The 25,509-nt window shown below is 41.1% G+C and overlaps 1 protein-coding gene across 4 annotated transcripts in view; it reads right to left on the reverse strand.

The window, feature by feature from the left end:
- Window positions 1-25,509, reverse strand: part of arhgef28a (Rho guanine nucleotide exchange factor (GEF) 28a) — a 385,900-nt gene that overhangs the window by 100,263 nt on the left and 260,128 nt on the right. For 3 of the 4 annotated variants that reach the window (XM_073048304.1, XM_073048302.1, XM_073048305.1), the window contains 9 exons: window positions 24,908-24,968; window positions 23,346-23,487; window positions 23,138-23,259; window positions 15,426-15,551; window positions 10,230-10,480; window positions 9,315-9,440; window positions 9,110-9,227; window positions 941-1,195; window positions 473-549 (listed from right to left, as the gene is read on the reverse strand). In XM_073048304.1, the coding sequence (XP_072904405.1) occupies window positions 473-549; window positions 941-1,195; window positions 9,110-9,227; window positions 9,315-9,440; window positions 10,230-10,480; window positions 15,426-15,551; window positions 23,138-23,259; window positions 23,346-23,487; window positions 24,908-24,968 (1,278 nt within the window). The remainder of the gene's footprint in view (window positions 1-472; window positions 550-940; window positions 1,196-9,109; window positions 9,228-9,314; window positions 9,441-10,229; window positions 10,481-15,425; window positions 15,552-23,137; window positions 23,260-23,345; window positions 23,488-24,907; window positions 24,969-25,509) is intronic. The other variant, XM_073048303.1, reaches the window with a different exon arrangement.

Below are 25,509 nucleotides of genomic sequence, written 5' to 3' on the forward strand. Positions count from 1 at the left end.
TTGCTGAAGTAGTGAAACAGTTTCATTTTCACTCCCAGCCGTTTCTGGCACCTCCAAGCCTGATTGCTTGAAACCGCAGAGAGCAAAACAATTCTGAATTGTCTCACTGCTTATTTCTCATCAACTATCAGTGAGAAAAATCATTGCTTTTAGACCACAAACACACACAACTGATAGTATTTATAAACTGTTTGGCAGCGGTTTCTAACTAGTGTTGAATCCAGATTGTCAGGGGGTGTGGGGCGGTGCAGCTCGAGGGCTGGAAGGGCCTAGATCGCCAAACAAAAATTTTAAAAAATAAAGGGAATCTGGGCTATTTTCTCAATTAGGTTTTATTCTTTCAGAGTTGTCCCAGATAAGCAAATGGCCCAATAAACCGGAATCCTCCGTACCAATAAGAGATAGAATTTCCAGACTCATTCCTGATCTTCAGTGGTAAAACAACCTTAAAGACAAACCACGGTGCACTTACCACAGTGGCAAATGTGTACTTTTGGTCTTTATCCTGCAGGAAAATCAGCACATCGGTAAGGAGCAGAGCAGTGATATCTGAAACAAAGTAACAACATTTAAAACAAGGCCACTGTCTCATCCCAAATTATTTATGAAATGCTCCCTCCCCATTTCTTTCCTGGCTTTCAGCTTGCGTGTGAAATGTTCCTCCACTCCTTCCCCCTAGTGAAAAGTACCACCGCTTAACCCCAGTACCACTGGGGGTCAGAAACAGGAGATGAATTGCAAACAGCAAGTTCACAGGAGCTAGAATAAGTGGACAGACTACTGCAGGTATTGAATGAGATCACATCCATCGACGATGGCAATGCTTATTTAACTGCACGGTAACAAATGATTTATAACTATATATATTTTTCAGTACACCACTCTTAATTTTCAAAACTGCATAATGAAAATGTAATTTTTAATAGGGGTGCTATTTTACCTTTCAATCGTCCTGTGGCTGTTTTCCAATACATTGAACCTTCATGCTGTAACACTCTGTCTCGGCTGGTCAGATCTTGCTTCCTGAATGCACGGCCATTCTTCAACTTGGCATACGTTTTGTTTTCAAACCTACTTAAGATTTCAAGTAGTTTTTGCTCTTTCTCATATTTGTTGACTTTCGTATCAATTGATGTGATGATGTCCTTTATCATAGCAAGAGATCTAGCCACATCCTCATTTTCTTCTGTCCCTTCTGGGAATAAGAATACTATGAAATTTCAGCCCATTATAATTCAGGCACATACCTATATATGAAATTCCCTGATGATCAGGAGTGACATGAATGCCTGAATCATATTTACTGCTTCACATCTTATAACGTTGCACATCATGGCATTTAAAGGAGACAAATGGGGTTTACGGTGGGGAGCTCAGTGGTGCAGCAGTTAGTGTAACACTTCGCAGCACTGGCAGTAAGATCGGGTTTTAATCCCCACCACTGTCAGTATGTTTGCCCCATGACTATATGGGTTTCCTCTGGGTGCTCCAGTTTCCTCCCACATTCCAAATATATATGGTTATGGTTAGCAAGTTATGGACATGATATGTTGGCACCAGAAGCATGGTGACATTTGCAGACTGCCCAGCACAATCCTCACTGATTTTAATTGATGGAAGACAACGCATTTCACTGTATGTTTTGCTGTTATAATATACATGTGACAAATAAAGCTAATCTTAACTGAGGTAGGCAACTTGATTGGCATGGATGAGATGGGTAAAGAGGCCCTTTTTCTTCTATATACGTGTGGTGGAGAATATGGTTGTATCACAGCTTAGTATGGACACACCAATGCCCTTGAACAAGAAATCCTTCAAAATTAGTGGGTATGGCCCAGTCCATCATGGGTAAAGACCACACCACCATTGAACACATCCACGTGGAGCATCGTTGCAGGAAAGCAGCATCCATCATCAGGGACTCCCACCACCCAGGACAAGCTGTCTTCTCGTTGCTGCCATCAGGAAGAAGGTACAGGAGCTTCAGGACCCACACCACCAGGTTTAGGAACCATCAGGCTCTTGAACCAGTAGGTATGACTTCACCCAACTTCACTTGTCCCTTCATTGAACTGTTTCCACAACCTATGGACTCACTTTCAAGGACTCTTCATCTCACATTTCTGACACATATTGCTTATTTATTTATTTATTATTATTATTTATTTCTTGTATTTGCACAGTTTGTTGTTTTTTGCACATCGGTTGTTGGTCCACGCTCTTGAGTACAGTCTCTCATTGATTCTGTTACAGCTTTTGGATTTACTGAGTATGCCCGCAAGAAAACAAATCTCAGGGTTGTATATGGTGACATGTATAGACCTTGATAATAAATTTACCTTGAACTTTGTACTATATGATTCTAGGGCAATATTGCAAGTTCTTCACAAAACTTGAATTATCCAATAAGTTGTGGAATTGAATCAGTATTGTAACTGTTACAAGTTTTAAACAGACTCAGAAATATGAGTTTCCAAACAATAAGATGTGCTGGCAGCTTACATCTGGCTGCTGTTACCGCTATGTTTGCCATAAACTCTCAATCATAAATAGGACCATCATGACACTTTCAAATGTGGAAATTTCCAGTCTATGAAATATTACTCCTGCCTTTTAAATTTGGCTGAACAGTGCGTTTGTGCTTGTTCCAGGACTGAAGTAAACATGCTGCATTTACTATGACTGGAAACTGCAAGAGGCCAAATTAGAGCTATAGATCTTTCAGATTCTGCAAAATTTATACAAGGTTCTACTCTATATCACCTCACGCCAGGACTTTATGGACACAAGCTCTAACTAGAGAATTTTTAAAGCAGGCTACACTTATCATTTTAGCAGCTACCTTGCAGCGTGAACTAAAAAATTCAATGGATTGGGAAGCTTGAATTTAAAACAGACAATTCATGCACCCAGAAAAGCATTTTGCAACATTACACCATATACACTGGTATATTTTCCACATGGACCCGCAATCACATACCCTAAAAATTATCTTTCTAAGTGAAAGAGACAGACTGCAAATGCTAAAATCTGGAGTAACAGACCACCTTCTGGATAATTCAGCAGGCTGAGATCTTTAGGGACTGAGAGTGGAGAGGGGAGATCACCAGTATAAAGAGGGAGTAATGTCACAGGAGCCAGAGGTGGGGAGTGGGTGTTTTGTTTGCAAATTTCCTGCTGTTTACTTTTTGACAAATCAGTGCACACACACCCCTTAATACTGCACTGTTCAGCAGGACAACAATGTCTATGGAACACTTAAAGCTCTACAAGATAACACTAAAGTGAGCTGCCTACCACCACCTCCTCGAGGGCCATTAGGGCTGGGGAATAGATGCCAACCTTGCCAGCAAAGTCACAATCACAAAAATATAATTAACTAAACTTCTTTAAAACGTTGAACTCATAAGGGGCAGCAAGAGGTGCCGACAATTGATCTCAAACTTTTTTTCTGACCCGAGGGCCATGGAAAGAAAGTACAACACTACAGAGGGCTCCAAGATTCTCTGATAAGGAATGGAGGAAATTGCACGAATAATGTGAGCTATTCATAGAGACTGGAGGCCCTCTTCATACTGGAAAGGTAATGACACGGTTTAACAATGGTAACCACTGTCAGTAGTACCAGGATTCACTGCTGCAAGAAATGAATTGCCTCACATTTGCAGTCATAGTCCACAGTGCAATGATGAATGCTACTTCTTATGCACGTGTAATCTAAGGGCACCATAAATGTGTACAGCACAGTAGCACAGCGGTTAGTGTAACACAGAGGTGTCAAACTCATTTTAGGTCACGGGCCAGATTGAGCAAAATGCAGCTTCATGCGGGCCGGATCAGTCGGACGCGTGCGAACGCAGCTTTCGTTGCCTCCGTTTTTTCAGCCTGCTCTCGTGTGTCTCAGTCTCTGCTATAACTACAAAGTGTTTCACTTTACAAATTCCGTTTCTTATGAAGAAGACTGCCGAGCAAGACTGCCGAATAAACACTAAAAACCCTGAAAACCTGGTACCTGAATAAACTCAGCATTAGCCATATCATATGCCTTAGGCGCTTCGATTACTGGGGCCAGCTTTAATAGTAATTAGATATTATCTCGCGGGCCAAAGATAATTCCACCGCGGGCCGCATTTGGCCCGCAGGCCTTGAGTTTGACATATATGGTTACAGCGGCAGCAATCACCAAATCAGGGTTTAATTCCTGCTGCAACATGCAAGGGTTTTGTATTCTCTCCACATGACTCCTGATGCCACCCACATTCCGAAGTCATACTGTTAGAGATGGTAAGTTGCAAGCTGCAGTATTGGTGCCAGAAACGTTGTTAGGCTTGACGTCTGCCGAGCATAATCCTCGCTGATTCGATTCGATGCAAGTGGCACATTTCACTGTATGCTTCCATGTTTTAGTGTACATGTGGCAAACAAAACAAGTCTTAATCCTACAAAAAGCAGTGGATATGGCCCAGTCCATCACAGGTAAAGCAGTGGATATGGCCCAGTCCATCACAGGTAAAGCAGTGGCTATGGCCCAGTCCATCACAGGTAAAGCAGTGGCTATGGCCCAGTCCATCACAGGTAAAGCAGTGGCTATGGCCCAGTCCATCACAGGTAAAGCAGTGGCTATGGCCCAGTCCATCACAGGTAAAGCAGTGGATATGGCCCAGTCCATCACAGGTAAAGCAGTGGATATGGCCCAGTCCATCACAGGTAAAGCAGTGGCTATGGCCCAGTCCATCACAGGTAAAGCAGTGGCTATGGCCCAGTCCATCACAGGTAAAGCAGTGGATATGGCCCAGTCCATCACAGGTAAAGCAGTGGCTATGGCTCAGTCCATCACAGGTAAAGTAGTGGCTATGGCCCAGTCCATCACAGGTAAAGCAGTGGCTATGGCCCAGTCCATCACAGGTAAAGCAGTGGCTATGGCCCAGTCCATCACAGGTAAAGCAGTGGATATGGCTCAGTCCATCACAGGTAAAGCAGTGGATATGGCCCAGTCCATCACAGGTAAAGCAGTGGATATGGCCCAGTCCATCACAGGTAAAGCAGTGGATATGGCTCAGTCCATCACAGGTAAAGCAGTGGATATGGCCCAGTCCATCACAGGTAAAGCAGTGGATATGGCCCAGTCCATCACAGGTAAAGCAGTGGCTATGGCTCAGTCCATCACAGGTAAAGCAGTGGCTATGGCCCAGTCCATCACAGGTAAAGCAGTGGCTATGGCTCAGTCCATCACAGGTAAAGCAGTGGATATGGCCCAGTCCATCACAGGTAAAGTAGTGGCTATGGCCCAGTCCATCACAGGTAAAGCAGTGGATATGGCCCAGTCCATCACAGGTAAAGCAGTGGCTATGGCCCAGTCCATCACAGGTAAAGCAGTGGATATGGCCCAGTCCATCACAGGTAAAGCAGTGGCTATGGCTCAGTCCATCACAGGTAAAGCAGTGGCTATGGCCCAGTCCATCACAGGTAAAGCAGTGGATATGGCCCAGTCCATCACAGGTAAAGCAGTGGCTATGGCTCAGTCCATCACAGGTAAAGCAGTGGATATGGCTCAGTCCATCACAGGTAAAGCAGTGGCTATGGCCCAGTCCATCACAGGTAAAGCAGTGGCTATGGCTCAGTCCATCACAGGTAAAGCAGTGGATATGGCCCAGTCCATCACAGGTAAAGCAGTGGCTATGGCTCAGTCCATCACAGGTAAAGCAGTGGATATGGCCCAGTCCATCACAGGTAAAGCAGTGGCTATGGCTCAGTCCATCACAGGTAAAGCAGTGGATATGGCCCAGTCCATCACAGGTAAAGCAGTGGATATGGCCCAGTCCATCACAGGTAAAGCAGTGGATATGGCCCAGTCCATCACAGGTAAAGTAGTGGCTATGGCCCAGTCCATCACAGGTAAAGCAGTGGATATGGCCCAGTCCATCACAGGTAAAGCACTCCCCAACATTGAGCACATCTACATCAAGTGCTGTTGCAGAAAAGCAGTATCCAACATCAGTGACCCCAACAACCCAGGACATGCTCCCTTCCATCAAGATGAAATAGAGACATCTCAGGACCCACAGAGCCAGGTTCAGGAACAATTATTACTCCTCAACCATCAGGCTCTTGAACTAGTGGGGATAACTCCATTCAACTTTACTCGCCCCATCACTGAACTGATCCCACATCCTGTGGGCTCACTTTCAAGGGCTCTTCATCTCACGTTCTTGATATTTGTTGCTTCTTTATTTATTTATTCATTCTTATTATTTCTTTTTTTTTCTCTTTTATTTCCATAGTTAATTGTCTTTTGTACATTAGTTGCTTGTCTGTCCTGTTGGGTGCTGTCTTTCATTGATTCTATTATAGTTCTTGGATTTACTGAGTATGCCCGCAAGAAAACAAATCTCAGGGTTGCATATGGTGACGTATCGAAAACACATTTTAATAATAAATTTGCTTTGAACTTTGAACTATATGATTCTAGGGCACTATTAGAAGTTCTTCACAAAATTTGAATCATCCAGTAAGTTGTGCAACTGATTTAGTACAGTAACTCCCACAAGTTTTAAACATCTTCAGAAAAGGTAAATGGTAGGTAAAAAGTAAATGATAGGACACTGATGAATGCAGTAGAACAGAGGGATCTGGGAGTACAGATACATAATTCCCTAAAAGTGGCGTCACAAGTAGAATAGGGTTGTAAAGAGAGCTTTTGGTACATTGGCCTTTATAAATCAAAGTACTGAGTATTGTGTTGGAATGTAATGGTGAGGTTGTATAAGGCATTGGTGAGACTGAATTTGGAGTATTGTGTGCAGTTTTGGTCACCTAATTACAGGAAAGATATTAATAAGGTTGAAAGAGTGCAGAGAAGGTTTACTAGGATGTTGCCGGGACTTGAGAAACTGAGTTACAGAGAAAGGTTGAATAGGTTAGGACTTTATTCCCTGAAGTGTAGGAAAATGAGGGGTGATTTGACAGAGGTGTATAAAATTATGATGGGTGTAGATAGAGTGAATACAAGCAGGCTTTTTCCACTGAGGCTAGGGGAGGAAAAAAGAGGACATGGGTTAAGGTTGAAGGGGGAAAAGTTTAAAGAGAACATTAGGTGGGGCTTCTTCACACACAGAGTGGTGGGAGTGTGGAATGAGCTGCCAGGTGAAGTGGTGAATGCGGGCTCACTTTTGACATTTAAGAAAAACTTGGACAGGTATATGAATGAGAGGGGTTTGGAGGGATATGACCCAGGTGCAGGTCAGTGGGACTAGGCAGAAAAATGGTTCAGCACAGCCAAGAAGGGCCAAAAGGCCTGTTTCTGTGCTGTAATGTTCTATGGTTCTATGTAAGTTCTTATTTTGAAAAGCTTATCTTTAGATTTGCACTGAACTGTCAAAAATTATGAAGAGGCTGGATTACGACAATAGTCCAGCTCACTCTAATCACTGCTGAAACCATACAATCAGCAGCTTTCTGAGATTGGTGGATGTGGTGAGGAGGAAGTGTCTCAATGCTCTTGGAGAACGAATCTAGAAAAGCAGGTACATACACAAAGAACCAGCTGCTTGCATTTCTCACCGAGTGGTCATAATTCTATAAGGCATAGTAGTAGAATCAGGCCATTCAGCCCATTGAGCTGCTGTTTTATTCAATAATGACTGATCTATACCTCTCAACCCTATACTCCTGTCTTCACCACCTAACCTTTGATACCCTTACTAATCAAGAAACTATCAGACTTTACTTTAAATATACCCATTGTGATTTAGCCTTCACAGCCATCTGTGGGATTGAATTCCACAGATTCACCACCCTCTGGCTGAAGAAATTCCTCCTAAAGGGGTGGCAGTCCTTCTATTCTGAGGCTGTCATTCTGGTCATAGAGTCCCCCACTATAGGAAACATCCTCTCCAAGGCAAGTATCTAGGCCCTTCAATACTCGATAGTTTTCAAAGAGATACAATGAGAATGGTGGGGGGGGGGGGGGGGGGACCCCATTCTTCTGAACTTCAGCATGTGCAGACCTGAGCCAGTAAATGCTCTTTATTAACCCCTTCATTCCTGGGATCATTCTTGTGAACCTCTTCTTGACCCTCTGCATAGCCAGCACATCTTTCCTTAGACAAGCAGCCCAAAACTGGTTTAGAAAAAGGAAACTTCTTGATGACTCTCAATATATTGGCAGCAACTCTCCATGCTATGGCAAGGTAATGAAAATAATAAGTAGAAGAGACTTCGGGTTTGGTCTTTTCGAGGGTTGACAAGGCCAAAATTAACTCTCTACCACCATTTGACTCAGGAGCTCAAATGGTATTTTCTAATGTGTCTTTCATACTTGCCTAATCTTCAGTGAAATGTCATTTGATCACCTGCATCAAATATCAGCAGCACCTATAATTACCTAGTAATTAAATTATCATAATTTAGTCCAAAACTAGATTAGTATCATTGTGACAAAGTAATAACTATTGGCTTTATGTAATATCTTTCTCAACCTCTGGACGACTCAGATCCTTTTATAATTATTGTTTTTATTTGGAGCTACGGCATTTTAGCAGGTCCTCCCTGATGCACCATCAATAACTCACGCTGAGACTTAGGAAACGAGATATAGGCTTTTATTGACTGGAAGAATAAACAACACTACATCCTGGGGAAAATGAGGGAGAGCAGCCGCCCACAGTCGCCTTTATACAGGGGTCTGTGGGAGGAGCCACAGGAGCAGTCAGACAGGTATATCTAGTTCACCACACTCCCAGCCCAATGGGACCATGCCACCCAATTACACCCATAGGACCTATCATCCTACTAATGAGTATTCTTTGGAACGTGAAAGGAAACCACAGCACCCGGAGGGAATTCACGTGATCACAGGAGAACGTACAAACTTCTTACAGGCAACAGCAGGAATTGAGCCCATAATGGCATTACACTAACCACTGTGTCACTCCAAAACTGTAATTCCAATACTGGGAGTTGAACCCGGGCCGCTTTGGTGAAAACCAGGTATCCTAACCACTAGACTATACAAAATGGTTATATATAGATTAGAGAAGTGAAAACTAAGGTAGCGTAGGACTCCACAGTTTTATAAAACAGCATAGAATGTCAACCCAAAATGTACCTTCTGTGTACTGTAGTAAACGTTCAAGCAGGACTGGGTACTTGGTGATGCGTTGGGTAACTAGTAGTATACATTCAGGGACACCAAGGCGTCGGACTTGTAGATTGTTGCTTTGTTGCTAAGAAGGAAAAACAGAATGCGAGGTGAGTTGAAAACTCTTGCTTTGCAATATTTCGTCTTGTAGTGAAAACTGACGAATACTTACTCGGATAAAGTTCTGAAATTTCTTGTTTTGTTGTTGCAGTTCTTTAAATAAACTGACTGCCTCATTGTGATGGCTGCAAAATTCACCATAAGAGTGCTTCAACTTATTGGCATTCTCATCTGTAAACTAAATATGAAGAATGATTATGGTCCAACAAGTGGCTCAGTCCTCTCGAACATTTAAAATAAATACCTTTTCAAGCAATGAAATCAAAGCAGGATGTTTGCCAGAGATAGTGTTGGAATAAAAATTATATGGATCAGGGAAAATAACAAAGAATTTTACATAGATGAATTATTTGAACTTTGCCGTTGCCAAGCAAGGTAACAGTATATAAATTTTAAAAGTTTTCTAGGAACTTATGACTTCTCAAAGCTGCAAGATGATTGAATCACTAGCTGTCCCAAATCACATCCTGCTGCATACAAAGCCACCATTTTATTTTATACTTCTTTCATCTCAACTTTAATATTCATTTCTATTGCTGCTTGTTCTAAAGTCACCCAACTGATTAACAACCAAATCATTTCTGTGTAATGGCACAGGGGGTTGCCCTACCTTTGAACTTGCAGCACACAGAGCAAAATAAATTACTTTGATTTTAAATCTGAGCAAAGTTCATGCCAGAGGGTCTGATGTCATTGGAATCCTCCAGATAGATCAAATCTTTTTGGATGGGTGCCTTTCGTACCTGTTCTGTTAATACAGCTTTCTATTTAAATAAGTTCTTGTCCACCTGTTTTGGGATTGTTATGTAATTGGGTCACATTAATTGTTTACTCAACTAGTTTCCGCAGGACTACTGGAAGTAAAACTTCTGCATTATTTCACATTCTGCAACAGACAACATTTCATATCTACCACATTCCAAGAAATATTTTGCAAATATTTCTGCTCTTCTTACTTTCACACTACCTGTTGTAAAAGGATATCACCAATTTTATGAATAAAGAAGTTCCTTTCACTGTCTTCCTCAAAAGACTCCCGGCGCCTCTCTTTCAAGCAGAAGAAAAAATGCTTGTGAATTTCTAACAGCTCATCCAAAGAGGGAAATATTTTGTCAATGATGCTGTGATCTATTTGCAGCTCCTCCTTCATGCCCTTCCTATAAATTTCCGACATTATCTCCAGGGTCCGAACGTGGTGCATCTCTGTCTGCATCAGCTCTGAAAGTGAACAAGAAATAATTTAGTGTTTAAGACTGAGGACTCAGTTTACACGGCATACTTCTGAGTCAGGTACCCAACAGAAATGAATTGCTTTGCTATCTTATTTCTGAATCAGAATCAGGTTTATTATCACCGGCATGTATCATGAAATTCATTAACTTAGCAGCAGCAGTTCAATGTAATACATAATGTAGAAGAAGAAAAAATAAGAAGAAATAAATCAATTACAGAATATGTATATTGAATGGATTGAAAATCATGCAAAAACAGAAATAATATATATTGTGAGGTAGTGTTTACGGGTTCAATGACCATTTAGGAATCGGATGGCAGAGGGAAGAAGCTGTTCCTGAATCGCTGAGTGTGTGCCTTCAGGCTTCTCTACCTCCTACTTGATGGTAACAGTGAGAAAGGGGCATGCCCTGGGTGCTGGAGGTCCTTAATAATGGACGCTGCCTTCCTGAGACACCGCTCCCTAAAGATGTTCTGGGTACTTTGTAGGCTAGTACCCAAATGGAGTCAACTAAATTTTGACATCCAAAGCAGGATGTCATGTTAACATGACCAAAGAATCAAATATATTTAGTGGCCACATATTAATAAATTATAAATTTATTATAAATCTAATAAATTGGCCGCTGTGTGTATGTTCATGGTCTTCTGCTGTTCTAACCTATCCAGTACAAGGTCTGACATGTTGTGCATTCAGAAATTCTCTTCTGCACACCACTATTGTAACACATGGTTATTTCAGTAACTGTCACCTTCCTGTCATCTTGAACCAGTCTGGGCATTCTCCTCTGACCTTTCTCATTAACAAGGTGTTTTTGCCCGTAGAACTGCCTTTGGATGTTTTTTCGTGTTTTTCACACTGTCCTCAGTAAACACTTGAGACTGTTGTGTGTGAAAATCCCAAGAGATCAGCAGTTCCTATAATATTGAAAGCTCGCCATCTGGCACCAACAATCATTCTGCAGTCAATGCCATTTAGATCACATTTCTTCCCCATTCTGATGTTTGGTCTGAACAACAACTGAACCTCATGACCATGTCTGCATGATTTAACGCATTGAGCTTCTGCAACATGATTGGCTGATTAAATATTTGCATTAACGAGCAGGTTACAGACGTACCTAATAAGTGGCCACTAAGTATATATTTACATTTAGCATATCTACCTTTATTTCAAATTTGCAACCAGGTAGTGTCATTAAAACGTAGTAGAAGACAGAGCCACAGAGTTAAACCAAAACTTTATCAGCTTGGAAAGCTGGACTACAGGATATGAATGAAAAAACTAAGAGTAACTTTAAGTAGGTATGATGATTGGAGGCATGAGACTGCAAATGCTGGAATTTGCAGCACCAGAGAAAGTGCTGGAGTAATTCAGCAGGTCAGGCAGTATCTATGGAGGGATCACACTCACTATTAAGAAATACTACATCAATATATTTCATTGAATATTTGAAAAAAATTATTTAGCAAAATATATTATTTAGGCTAATCTATACCAGAATTGTTTTTGTGGCAGATATTATTAGATGTGATGACAGAATAATTAGAGCAATAAAATAGACCAAGCTGCTTTTTCCATTTATTTATTTATTTATTTACTGGCACACCTACACCAGGTGCGTCGAGCTGCAGCTCCTTAGGGACTGCGTTAGGGAACTGGAGATGCAGCTCGATGACCTTTGTCTGGTCAGGGAGAGTGAGGAAATGATAGAGAGGAGCTATAGGCAGGTAGTCATCCCGGGACCACAGGAGACAGAGAAGTGGATAACAGTCCGGAGAGGGAAGGACAAGAAGCAGATGCTAGAGAGTACCCAGGTGGTTGTCTCCTTAACAATAAGTACTCCTGTTTGAGTACTGTTGGGGGAGACAACCTACCTGGGGGAAGCAACAATGGCTGTGCCTCTGGCACAGAGTCTGGCCCTGTGACTCAGAAGGGTAGGGAAAGGAAGAGGATGGCAGCAGTGATAGAAAACTCTACAGTTAGGGGGTCAGACAGGTGATTCTGTGGATGCAGGAAAGAAACGTGGATGGTAGTTTGCCTCCCAGCTGCCAGAGTCTCTGATGTTTCTGATCGTGTCCACGATATCTTGAAGTGGGAAGGCGAACAGCCAGTCGTGGTACATATTGGTACCAGTGACATAGGTAGGAAAAGGGAGGAGGTCCTGAAAACAAACTACAGGGACTTAGGAAGAAAGTTGAGAAGCAGTACCGTGAAGGTAGTAATCTCGGAATTACTGCCTGTGCCACGTGACAGTGAGTATAGGAACAGAGTGAGGTGGAGGAAAAATGCATAGCTGAGGGATTGGAGCAGGGGGCAGGGATCCAGATTTCTAGATCATTGGGATCTCTTTTGGAGCAAGTATGACCTGTACAAAAAGGACAGGTTGCACTTGAATCCCAGGGGGACCAATATCCTAGCAGGGAGGTTTGCTAAGGCTATTGCGGAGAGTTTAAACTAAAATTGCTGGGGGGTGGGAACCAAACTGAAGTGACGGAGGAAAGGGAGGTTGGCTCACAAATAGAGAAAGCTTGGAGACAGTGCAAATAGGAGGATAGGCAGGTGATAGAGAGGGGACGTGCTCAGACCGATGGTTTGAGATGTGTCCATTTTAATGCGAGGAGTATTATGAACAAAGCGGATGAGGTTAGAGTAGGGGTCTGCGTAGGTACATTCCAATGAGACAGGGAAAAGATGGTAGGGTACAGGAACTGTGGTGTACAAAGGCTGTTGTAAATCTTGTCAAGAAGAAGAGCTTACAAAAGGTTCAAAAAACTAGGTAATGATAGAGATCTATGAGATTATAAGGCTAGCAGGAAGGAGCTTAAGAATGAAATCAGGAGAGCCAGAAGGGGCCATGAGAAGGCCTTGGCGGACAGGATTAAGGAAAACCCCAAGGCATTCTACAGGCATGTGAAGAGCAAGAGGATAGGACATGAGAGAATAGGACCTATCAAGTGTGATAGTGGAAAAGCGTGTATGGAACCGGAGGAGACAGAAGAGGTACTTAATGAATACTTTGCTTCAGTATTCACTACGGAAAAGGATCTTGGCGATTGTAGGGATGACTTGCAGCAGACTGAAAAGCTTGAGCATGTAGATATTAAGGAAGAGGATGTGTTGGAGCTTTTGGAAAGCATCAAGTTGGATAAGTCACCAGGACTGGATGAGATGTACCCCAGGCTACTGTGGGAAGCAAGGGAGGAGATTGCTGAGCCTCCAGTGATGATCTTTTCATCATCAATGAGGACAGGAGAGGTTGCGAGGATTGAAGGGTTGTGGATGTTGTTTCCTTATTCGAGAAAGGGAGTAGAGATAGCCCAGGAAATTATAGACCAGTGAGTCTTACTTCAGTGGTTGGTAAGCTAATGGAGAAGATCCTGAGAGGCAGGATTTATGAATATTTGGAGAGGTATCATATGATTAGGAACAGTCAGCATGGCTTTGTCAAAGCAGGACGTGCCTTATGAGCCTGATTGAATTTTTTGAGGATGTGACTAAACACATTGATGAAGGAAGAGCAGTAGATGTAGTGTATATGGATTTTAGCAAGGCATTTGATAAGGTACCCCATGCAAGGCTGACTGAGAAAGTAAGGAGGCATGGGATCCAAGGGGACCTGGCTTTGTGGATCCAGAACTGGCTTGCCCACATAAGGCAAAGAGTGGGTGTAGACGGGTCATATTCTGCATGGAGGTTGGTGACCAGTGGAGTGCCTCAGGGATCTGTTCTGGGACCCCTACTCTTCGTGATTTTTATAAATGACCTGGATGAGGAAGTGGAGTGATGGGTTAGTAAATTTGCTGGTGACACAAAGGTTGGGGGTATTATGGATAGTGTGGAGAGCTGTCAGAGGTTACAGCAGGACATTGATAGGATGCAAAGCTGGGCTAAAAAGTGGCAGATGGAGTTCAACCCAGATAAATGTGAGGTAGTTCATTTTGGTAGGTCAAATATGATGGCAGAACATAGCATTAATGGCAAGTCTCTTGGCAGTGTGGAGGATCAGAGGGATCTTGGGGTCCGAGTCCATAGGACAATCCTAGCTGCTGCGCAGGTTGACTCTGTGGTTAAGAAGGCATACGGTGCATTGGCCTTCATCAATCGTGGGATTGAGTTTAAGAGCCGAGAGGTAATGTTGCAGCTATGTAGGGCCCTGATCAGACCCCACTTGGAGTACTGTGTTCAGTTCTGGTCACCTCACTACAGGAAGGATGTGGAAACCATAGAAAGGGTGCAGAGGAGATTTACAAGGATGTTGCCTGGATTGGGGAGCATGCCTTATGAGAATAGGTTGAGTGAACTCGGCCTTTTCTCCTTGGAGTGATGGACGATGAGAGGTGACCTGATAAAGGTGTACAAGATAATGAGAGGCATTGATCACGTGGATAGTCAGAGGCTTTTTCCCAGGACTGAAATGGCTAGCATGAGAGGGCATAGTTTTAAGGTGCTTGGAAGTAGGTACAGAGGAGATGCTAGGGGTAAGTTTTTTACTCAGAGAGTAGTCAGTGCATGGAATGGGCTGCCGGCAACAGTGGTGAAGGTGGAAACAATAGGGTCTTTTAAGAGACTCCTGGATGGCTGCATAGAGCTTAGAAAAATAGAAAGCTATGGGTAAGCCTAGGTAATTCTAAGGTAAGGACATGTTTGGCACAGCTTTGTGGGCCGAAGGGCCTGTCTCGTGCTGTAGGTTTTCTATGTTTCTATGTTTATTTGGTTCTGATGTAGAGTAACATAAGAATTCTCAATCTGACTAGTGAGGAAAAATGCTTTGGGCAGTTTTATCATCTTTTTGAAAAATTGTGAGACCTCCAAAAAATATCTATCACTTTTTTTAAATTAGAAGAAACAATGCAAAAGTTGAACATTGATGAATCACTGGTTCACATGCAACTCTTACTCGTACACTGTTTAGGACAGTACACTCACCATATATCACATCCTGTCTCTTTATCATGTTTTTCTGTTGCTTACTGCTAAATGCATGATCAACAGCAAGGCTCCAGGACTCAGCTTTAAATTCTTCTGCATCAAATTCAAGGTCTCCACGCATATCTGGTAAAATGAACAATTAAAATCAGTGCCCACTAATGATTTTTTCTCTAGAAGATTAATTTCACATGGGTGAATTTTTGACCAGTAGTGCTAGCAATGAAATCAGATACAAGTCTCTTCCTTCCCAGCATTTTCCATCCAAAAATGTTAACACTTGAAAATTGTTTGTGGGATACAAAAACTATTATTTTTTTCCCCCAAATAATCTCAGAATGTTGAATTTCTTAGGACATAATTACTTGAAGATAAAAATATGTGCTCAAACAACTTGATTTTATAACTGCACTTTTTGTAACATTGAAGCTTAATTGTTAATGTGAGATCCCACTCTTTCTAATGCTTTTGCATATGCAGAGTGCACTATTTTTAAAGAGAAGATTAAGTCATTGATATAAGTACTTTGTTTTCCAAGACAGGTAAACATTAATGGCTAAACTCTCTTCTCACTTGAAATTCAAGATGACTGCAGAAGCTGGAAACCTGAAATAAAAAACAAAAAATACTGGAAAATGTTCAGCATGTTAAGCCACATCTGTAGAAAGTGAAAAAGAGTTAATATCTCAAACTGATGACCATTTGTCAGGCTAGACTTGGCAAGTTATTTTCCCCGAGAGAAAAAGTATTTAGTTTTCAGTTGTTGAAAAGGTGAGGAGAGGGATGCTTAGGATGTAGGGAACATAAATAACAAGATGAGTCCAAGAATGGTCTGTGGATAAATTGTGGACCACCTCTGGACATAGTGTTAATGAGGCAGTTACATGATGATAAATGGTCTCATTCCCTTTGCCCCATCCACTCCACACCTAACTTATTTTGTAACTTAAATTTGTTTTTTCCTCCTGCCCAATTTTGTTAACTCCTTCACTTCTGCAGACGTTGCTTTTCTTGCTGATTGTTCCCAACATTTTCTGTTTTTAATCTCTACTTGTTTCATCGCCATTTGAACTCATGACCAATGCACTTGCTCCTAAGTTGAGAGGAAATAGTACTTCCCAATGGCACAATACAGAATAATTCATCATTATTTCATTGATGTTCAACAGAGAATTTCAGCACATAGTGACAGATGGTGCTAGCAAACCTAGAGTCATGATGCAGCCACACACAAAAGGCAGGCATAAGGATGAAGGGACAGCAGATACATCTCCCCCTTTTCTCTGGAGATGTTTACATTGAGTCTCTGTGGACACAATCCATTTTCATTCTCCAAATTATGAGGAAAATGGCTTGGGTAACTGCTGTGGTGTAGACACACCTGTGTCATACAGAACAATATCTAGAGCACCTCACACCTGATACCCAAGTTTTTCCCCTAATCAAGATTGAGTGCTCAGGCCACATTCCCAGTTTCTGCTTTACCTTGGTTGTGTGCATCATTGTGTGATATGATCTCTATCCCTTTGTGTCTATATTAGGGGTCCTAACCTTTTTTTGTGCCATGGAGCAATACCATTAAGCAGGGGTCCGTGGACCCTAGGCTGAGAACCCCTGGTCTAAATCTTTCTTGATTGACACAGCAAGGGGCTTGATAAAATACATAAACAAAACAACAGAGGGCATCCCTGCCCAATTCTAGATCCAACCTGGACACCCACAATTCCCATCCACTGATTAGAACTGCTACTGATGCCTGGACAGAACTATCATATCCAAATCCTGATACCACGCCCAAGCCTCATTTGGAGAGCAGACTGGTCATGTATGTGCAAAAGGACTTCTTCTGGTCCAAGATAACTAGACACATGCCCATTCAGCATGCAGGTGATCGCATCCTTCAGTAGCTGAGCTGTGCAAGGTAATCAGAGTTCTCGCATGGGTATCGTGCAGGTCTGAATCCGGATGAATTACCAGCCCCAACAAAAATTTCACAGGTCATGACTTTAACCAGGATCTTGTAGCCCACAATGAACAGTGAGATGAGATCACCAATTTTTGATCTTTGCCTTCTCCCTCTTTTGCAGATGGAGGAGGGTGATGATGGTCATCCTCCAGGTCTCAGCTAAATGCATGATGTTGTATGCCTCCAGCATACCTGGGCCAATCCAGTACAGACTAGGCCAGCAAGCTTGTTCAGAGTTAATGAGTGGTCAAGACTTTACCACATACTGTCATCTATCACTCTAAGAGACAGCATAAGATGGTCTGCCTCATAGAGAATAGAATAATACAACACAGGGGCACATCAAACACACTGGCAAATTAAACTAAATCTCTTCTCCCTCTACATGAACTATATTTCCCCCCCCCCCCCCCATTCCCTGTGTATGCCCACATCTAAATAAAAGCCTCTTACACACCACATATATCTGCTTCCTACTCCTGGCAGCCCATTCCAGGCACCTCTCGCTGTCTGTGTATAAAAACTTGTCCCTCACTCCTCCTTTAAACCCTCCCCTCCTCCCACAAACACCTTAAAGGAATGTCCTCTCATTCTTGACATTTCTGCCCTGGTAAATGATTCTAACTATCTATCCCATCCCTACCTCATAATTTTAGAAACTTCTGTCGTCTCCCCTCAGCTTCCATTGCTCCAGAGAAAACAACCCAAGCATGCCCAAGCCCTGCTCATAGCTCATGACCTCTAATCTAGGCAGCATCCTGGTAAACCTCTTCTTCATCCTTCTCAAAGCTTGTAAGTCATTCTTGCAATGGAGCATCCAGAATCACACATAATATTCCAAGTGCAGCCTTACACTACCACTCAGTGCCCTGACCAATGAAGGCAAGTATGCCATATGCTTTCTTTATTGCCCTATCTATTTTCATTATCACTTTCAGGGAATTATAGACTTACATCCCAAAGATCCCTCTGCTTATTACTGTTAAGGGTCCTGCCATTAACTGCATATTTTCCCCTTACATTTGACGTCCCAAAGTGCAACACCTCAAACTTGATCAGATTAAATTCTATCTGCCATTTCTCTGCCCTTATCTGTAACTGATATATATTCTTCTGTGCAGTGTCCACTACTTCAACTTACTAACCTACCCATCTACGTTTACATCCAGGTCATTTAAATATACTAAAGATTCTGGTTAATTGCTTCATCAGTTAATCAAGGCCATCCTTTATTTGGGATAACTCTTAAAGAACAAAAACTAATCAAGAAAATAGTAGTAGCTATCATTTATAATATGATTATGAGTGTACAGCCAGATGTATCAGAAAAAATTAAGAAGGAATGGCAAGAAGAATTGCATTGTCCTATATCTACTGAGCAATGGGAAAAAATTTTATCATTGGTAAATTCGTCCTCTATTTGTGCTAAACATGCCCTAATACAATTTAAGGTTGTACATAGAGCTCACGTGTCTAAAGATAAACTTGCTCGATTTTATTCTTATGTTAATTCAACCTGTGACAGATGTCATTCTGATGTTGCTTCATTGACTCATATGTTTTGGTCTTGTCCTTGTTTACAAAATTATTGGAAAGATATTTTTAATATTATTTCAAGAGTTTTAAATATCAATTTCCAACCGCATCCTTTTACTGCAATTTTTGGTTTACCAATGACAGATAATAATCGTCTATCCGCTTCATCTCAACAAATGATTGCATTTGTTACATTAATGGCTAGAAGGTCTATTTTACTGAATTGGAAAGAAATTAACCCTCCAACTGTATTTCAGTGGTTTTCTCAAACTATTTCTTGTTTGAGTTTAGAAAAAATTAGAAGCGTGGTTTTTGATTCTTCAATTAAATTTGAGGAAACTTGGAGACCATTTATTCAACATTTTCATATGAATTAAAGGGTCTGATCCTAAACCTTACTGTTATTATCCTTAATTATTTGGATGGAGGTTCGGAGTTATCGGCACTACTGTATGTATTTAACATTATGCAATTGCCCATGTTGGTTAGTTTTTTTTAAAGTTTTCTTTTAGCTTTTTTGGGGGTTTTTTTTCCTCTCTTTTTTGATTCTTTTACATTAATACTATGAGTTTGGGAGGCCTTATATATTGATTATTACATATCTGATTGTCTATTTAAACTATTAATTATGTACTCTCAAACGTTTTGTATTCATATTTCACTTATGTTTTTCTTAAAATTAATAACAAGATTTAAAAAGAAAGAAAGAAAGAAAATAGCCATGATTCCCTTTGTTTATTTGGGCCACTATGCTGCATAAATAGCGCATGAGACTTGCTGAACAGCTTCTAACTAGTGTGTGGCTGTTAAACACTGCACTGTTCTTATAATGAACAGATTTTAAATAGCATCAATTGCATGTCCTTATGTTAGAAAAACAGATTTTTGTCACTGATAGTTGGCAAGAAATAAGCATTAAGACAATTCATAGCTGTTTTGTTCCCTGCAGTTTTAAGTATTCAAGCTAGGAGATGCTAGGACTCAAAATAAAATAATTTCACTACTTCAAGCAAGTTGGACACTACAAAGAATTTGAAGGTATTGACAACCATCTTGAATGTTACAATGAAAATGAAGATTTGCAAGATGTAATCTGTTACGTATTGTATAAAGGCAGCCCATTATCTATGCTGATTTTATTTATTTACAGTCAATCAAAAGAACACAGTAGTGTACACTGGATTAATTCTTCTATTGATAACTCTTAGGAACTAATACACTGTTTTATAGTACTGTAGTAGTATTGGTAGTGTTCTAATTTATTCTGTATATAATTTAAATACATTATGTGTTACTCAATTAAATGGTAGTTTGACTTTTTTTTAATACCTTTTTAACCATCCCAAGAAACTTAGTCTAATAGGGCCAGACACTTAATTGTACCAAAATGCACTGGTCTCAATGTTTCCCAATTAACTGGAATCCACTTTATTACAAACACCCAAGGTCCCAGTACACAATCCCTGTGGAACACAATCAGTTGAGGACCTTCACAGAATAACACTCTTCCACCATTACCCTCTGTGTTCTGTGAACAAGGTAATTCTGAATCCAGTCCACCAAGTCACAGCGGATTCATTGTTTCTTAATTTTCTGGGTGAGCCTAACATACAAGTACACCTCTTCCAGTTCCGTCAGACTCTAATCAGAAGATGATGTAGGAACCAAAAAAGGAGTGAGGCTTACTGGCTCTTTAGATCTTGGGAATTCCTCCTCAATATTAAATTCATAGACCACCGAGGCATCAGATCTTTTCTTGAAGTTGGCACATTTTGTTCTGAATCTGATCAACTTTGTGGATAAAAAATTTCATAATGTTCATCTAGTTTGCTTCCGCCAGTGCATCAAGTGAAGTGAATACTGATTTCATGGTTCTTCTTCCTCCATAATCCTTTTCTTCCCTTAACCTTGGAGTCATTGGTTTTAAGGTCAGCCTTCTGCTCTTCCTATAGATGATAGTCAGCCAACATGAGGTAGTTGGCAGTGACAACCAGAATGACATCAGATGCAGACATTTGGGACTGATGCACCATCAATAACTCACTCTGAGACGTAAGAAACGAGGTATCGGCTTTTATTGACTGGAAGATTGAACAACACTACATCCTGGAGAATGAGGCCGGGCTCAGGCCTCAATCCCCTTTATACAGGGGTCTGTGGGAGGAGCCACAGGAGCAGTCAGCAGGGGTCTGTGGGAAGAGCCACAGGAGCAGTCCAGACAGGCATATGTAGTTCACCACAGGAACACAAACAAATCTCTAACCAGACAGAGCTATCTGGTTTCAACCGGGTGTATTACTGAAGTGCTCCATCTCCAGGTAACTGAATATATTGCAGCTTTTATTGTTTCAGTTAAGAGTATTGACATGGGGTTAACCGGTTTGTTGATTTCTCTTCTGGACAGTAGCCAGCTATTCATTCTTCAGAGCTGGAATGAAATGTTTTGGACATTACATTTATCCTCAGATAAATACCCACCATCTCTTTGAGTTCACTGATGAAATCAAAATGGTGAGGTGGAGATATGTCTCCCCCAAAGGAGGTGTAAGGTGCTCCTTCCTTCCGCTAGCCTGCAGGTTACCTTGGGCAAGCTGTACCATCTGCTTAGACCCCCCCCCCCCCCCCGATCAGGGTCACATGAAGATTTGGGGAAGTACATTTAGGACACAGATGAAGAGGAACTGATGTTCCCAGAGAGTGGTGAATCTGTGGAATTCTCTGCCCAATGAAGCAGTGGAGACTGCCTCAGTAAATACATTTAAGACAAGGTTGGATAGATTTTTGCATAGTTGTAAGAATTAAGGGCCATGTGGAAAAGGCAGGTAGGTGGAAATGAGTCCATGGACAGATCAGCCATGATCTTATTAAATGGCGGAGCAGTCTCAATGAACCAGATGGCCTACTCCTGCTCCTATTTCTATAGGAGCAGGTGGTGGATGGTTGTATGAGCAGCTGGTGCACATCATAAGTCCTGTTTATGGGGCCACTGACATAGGGCAGACAATCTCTGACAGGTATTGATAATGGCTGGGGTTATCCATCACGTAAAGACACTGCCCATAAGAAGGCAATGATAACCCACCTGTAGAAAGATTTTCCAAGAACAATCGTGGTCAAAGAACATGTAATACAGCAAGGAACATAATGATGATGATGATGATGAAGTTGCCTTAGCACAGAAGAATGTTGTTAACAGCAATCTTTGCCTCTGACATGTCCCTTCATTGCACCCACTGCCAACTGTTGCCGGGATTTCTCCGAGGTCACCGTCTGGGATGTGAGGATCCACAAGATGATTGTTTTCCCTTCTTGAAAGCTCTGATTATTCTCAGTCATCTCCCAATATTTATCCCCTGACTGGTTCATAGGGGATTTGCTTTATTTTAAATCTATTACTATATTCATAATATTTGCCAAATGTATATAATACAGAATATTCCTCTGTTACTATAAGCAGTCCAAGGTATGACATTTTATTTATATTAGGTCAGCATGGCATCGTTTTCTTTATATTTATTTCTGAAGCAAAAAGCATGAGGGGTTTTAGACATCTCTCAGTCCCTTGCTGTGCATTAGCATGAGGGTTCAGACTGGCCTTTGGCAGCAGTTGCATCAGATTTCAGCCTGCTCCTCTGTGCTTGAGTACCTAACTGCAGGTCCATACAGAAAGGTCAGTGAGTCAGCTCATCACAGCAGCTCCAGCAAAGTTGAACAACTTCAACAGTGAATACAAACTAAACAAAAACACAACACATAAATGCGAGATGTACACAGGTGGAATGATCACTTTCAAAGATGTAACATAGAAGGTTGTAGAAGTGAAAATGGTAGCATTATACACTGTAAATAACCTTCTACATTCCACAATGACATCAAGACTGATGAAAAACAGAACATCCATAAATCAAATCATGCTGCTTCGGCCGAGGCTCAGATATGGATTGTTCAACAGACTTGTCCCTGAAAAAAAAGCAACGTAGCCTATATTATTAGTACAATCCAAAAAAAATGTAAAATGGAATCCAGGCAAAGAATTTTATGCAAGAAAATTATTCATCTATAAATTACACTTTCAGCTGTTGTAAAAGCATGACATACTGCCTTTAGCTGCTTCTGAAATACGTTTGCCACTGCCCTGTGAAATATAAGTTGTGTTAGGTAGGCAGCTGGTTACTATCCTCGTAATGCAAAACCTTTCACAGATGCTCACCATCTAACGTAAGTGATTCTGTTGATGGAGATGAACCCATTGTTTGAATTAATTCTTCAGACTGTGATCTGTTCCTGGAAATATATCCATCCACTTCTAACTCCAATGACTCACCAATTCTCCTGACAGAAAAAAAGACATTTGTTCCAGGTAAGTAAAGCATCTCGGAAACTAGAACTTATGCTTTCAAGAGCATAGTTTTGTTTACCTGTCTATACTGATACTAGAAGCACTTTTTGACAGTGGCTGATGCTGTAGTGAAGAATCTCGTTTGAAAGTAGATATTCCAACAGGTAAAGAACAAGACGTGGTATTCAGTGATTGTGATGGAGGATCCTTCAGTGAATTGGCTATTGAAACAACAAAAAAATAGTTTTAATAGTTTAATACTAACCAAGTCAGACTGTTAACAAAGCTGGTGGCCAAAGCAAATATCTTTGAATCTGGGACAGTCTAATACAAGTAATATTGGTAGCAGACTGAAAATCTCCAAAGAAATAAAAGCTGCATACTAATGTAATCTTGAATGGCACAGCTGATCAAAAGAGCATTCTTATTACTGTCTATATGAAACAGTGTTCAGATCTAATTCATTAAAATGGTAATGGCCTGAAGATCTTATATTCACTCCTCCAAGACAGTGACCTGCTCTGTGACACCTAAACATTTATACTTGTGGTAATGTTTCCAGAGCACCCCAATCTCACATATGTAAAAGGTACCCCATCTTTCACCTCTTGGCAGCTCAAACAATTTAAAAGGGACCATTAAAGAACAGAAGGAGCCTTGACATACAAGTCCAAGGATCCTGAATGTGACTGTACAAGCGGGTAAAGTGTTGAGAGAGACACAAGAGATACTTGTACCTACTGGCTAGTGAGTAGAATACAAGAGCAGGAAATTTATGGTACAACTTTATCAAGAAGCGACCAGTGCATAGCTGAAATATGGCCAAAGAAAAGCATGATTACATGTGGAGGGTGCAGATGAGATGGAGTAATTTGTTTATGAGGAGATACGAGATAGGTCTTTTTCCCCCCCTTGGAGTAGCAGAGGCCAAGATGGAACCTGATTGAGGTGGACACAGTTATGAGGGATTTAAATAAGTTAGAGAGTAGGAAATGTTACCTCACTGCAGAGGTGTTCAAAACCAGAGAGCATTCATTTATATTATGGGATACAAGGTTTAGAAGGGATATGGCAAAGCTATTTCACCCAGGCAATGACTGGAATCTGGAACACACTGCACAGGATGTGGATTCCAGATTTACAAGTCTCTCTGCATTACTATCCTCATCTGGACCACAACATTTTGAAGGATAACTCATAGCAGTATAGATGTGTAAAAAAAATACAGCACAAGAACCCAGCACTGCAGGTCTCCAATCCTGCATTCCTAATGGATTGCAGCTCTTTTGTCAAAACCTCTGTTCTCAGGGGGAAAAAAATCCATGCAACCCAATTACTACACCATTAATGTTATATTATGGTTCCAGATCTTTTCAACCAGCAATGGTCTCTAGCGATGATTGATCACAAATAAATCACGCATATTGTTAAAAATATGAAACCTCAGTTGCTGGAAAACAAGATGAGAAGCTGGACCATGGTGGCATCGATGAAGATTGAGCGCTGTAATTTGCTATTACATTCTCGTTCCATTCTAGCTGATTAGCACAAGAAAATAGCCAAGAAAAATGTCAGGCAATATGATGGCCAGCTGATAGACAGATTTAATTTCACAGCTTTGATGGATCTATTCATACTTACAATGCACACAATGGGCTGGTTTGCTTCTGGAGTTCATGTTATATTTGTCATGAGGTTTCTGCTGAAAAGAAAACAAATTTTAAGAGAATAAAATAAGGATGCTGGTGCGGGTTTTGCTGATATTAGGAGAAACCTGCAAGAGGCAATTCAGAACTGCTGGCATTTACCTGTTAACTGTCAGCAAATTCAGGATTCCATGCATACAGAGCCAAACATAGAAGCTTGAACCTTACTCTCCAAAGTCAGTGCCCTATCTATAGTCTACTGCACCACTGGGCTCCCCATGAAATCAAGCAGTATAGCTTAATCTTGCTGAACTTCAGCATCTAAACTGGGGAAACAGATTCTCATGTACTGTGTCAGGCTTTTTAAATTCCTTTGTTACTTTAGGATTATTTAATGATTTTACTTTATTTCATATGTTTTGTCTTTGTGCTCTAAGGCAATCCATTTCTCAAAAATTTCCGCACAGGTACCCAATGCAACCCACACATAATTTTAAAGGTCATCTTTAAGTTTCCGTACTCATACAGATAAAAGTGCCAAACTACTTAATTTTCACAAACAGCTGTAATGTTTCAGTTCTAATACTGCTTCTGCAA

This window comes from Hemitrygon akajei, chromosome 6 (assembly GCF_048418815.1).
Source record: "Hemitrygon akajei chromosome 6, sHemAka1.3, whole genome shotgun sequence".
Lineage (NCBI taxonomy): Eukaryota > Metazoa > Chordata > Chondrichthyes > Myliobatiformes > Dasyatidae > Hemitrygon > Hemitrygon akajei.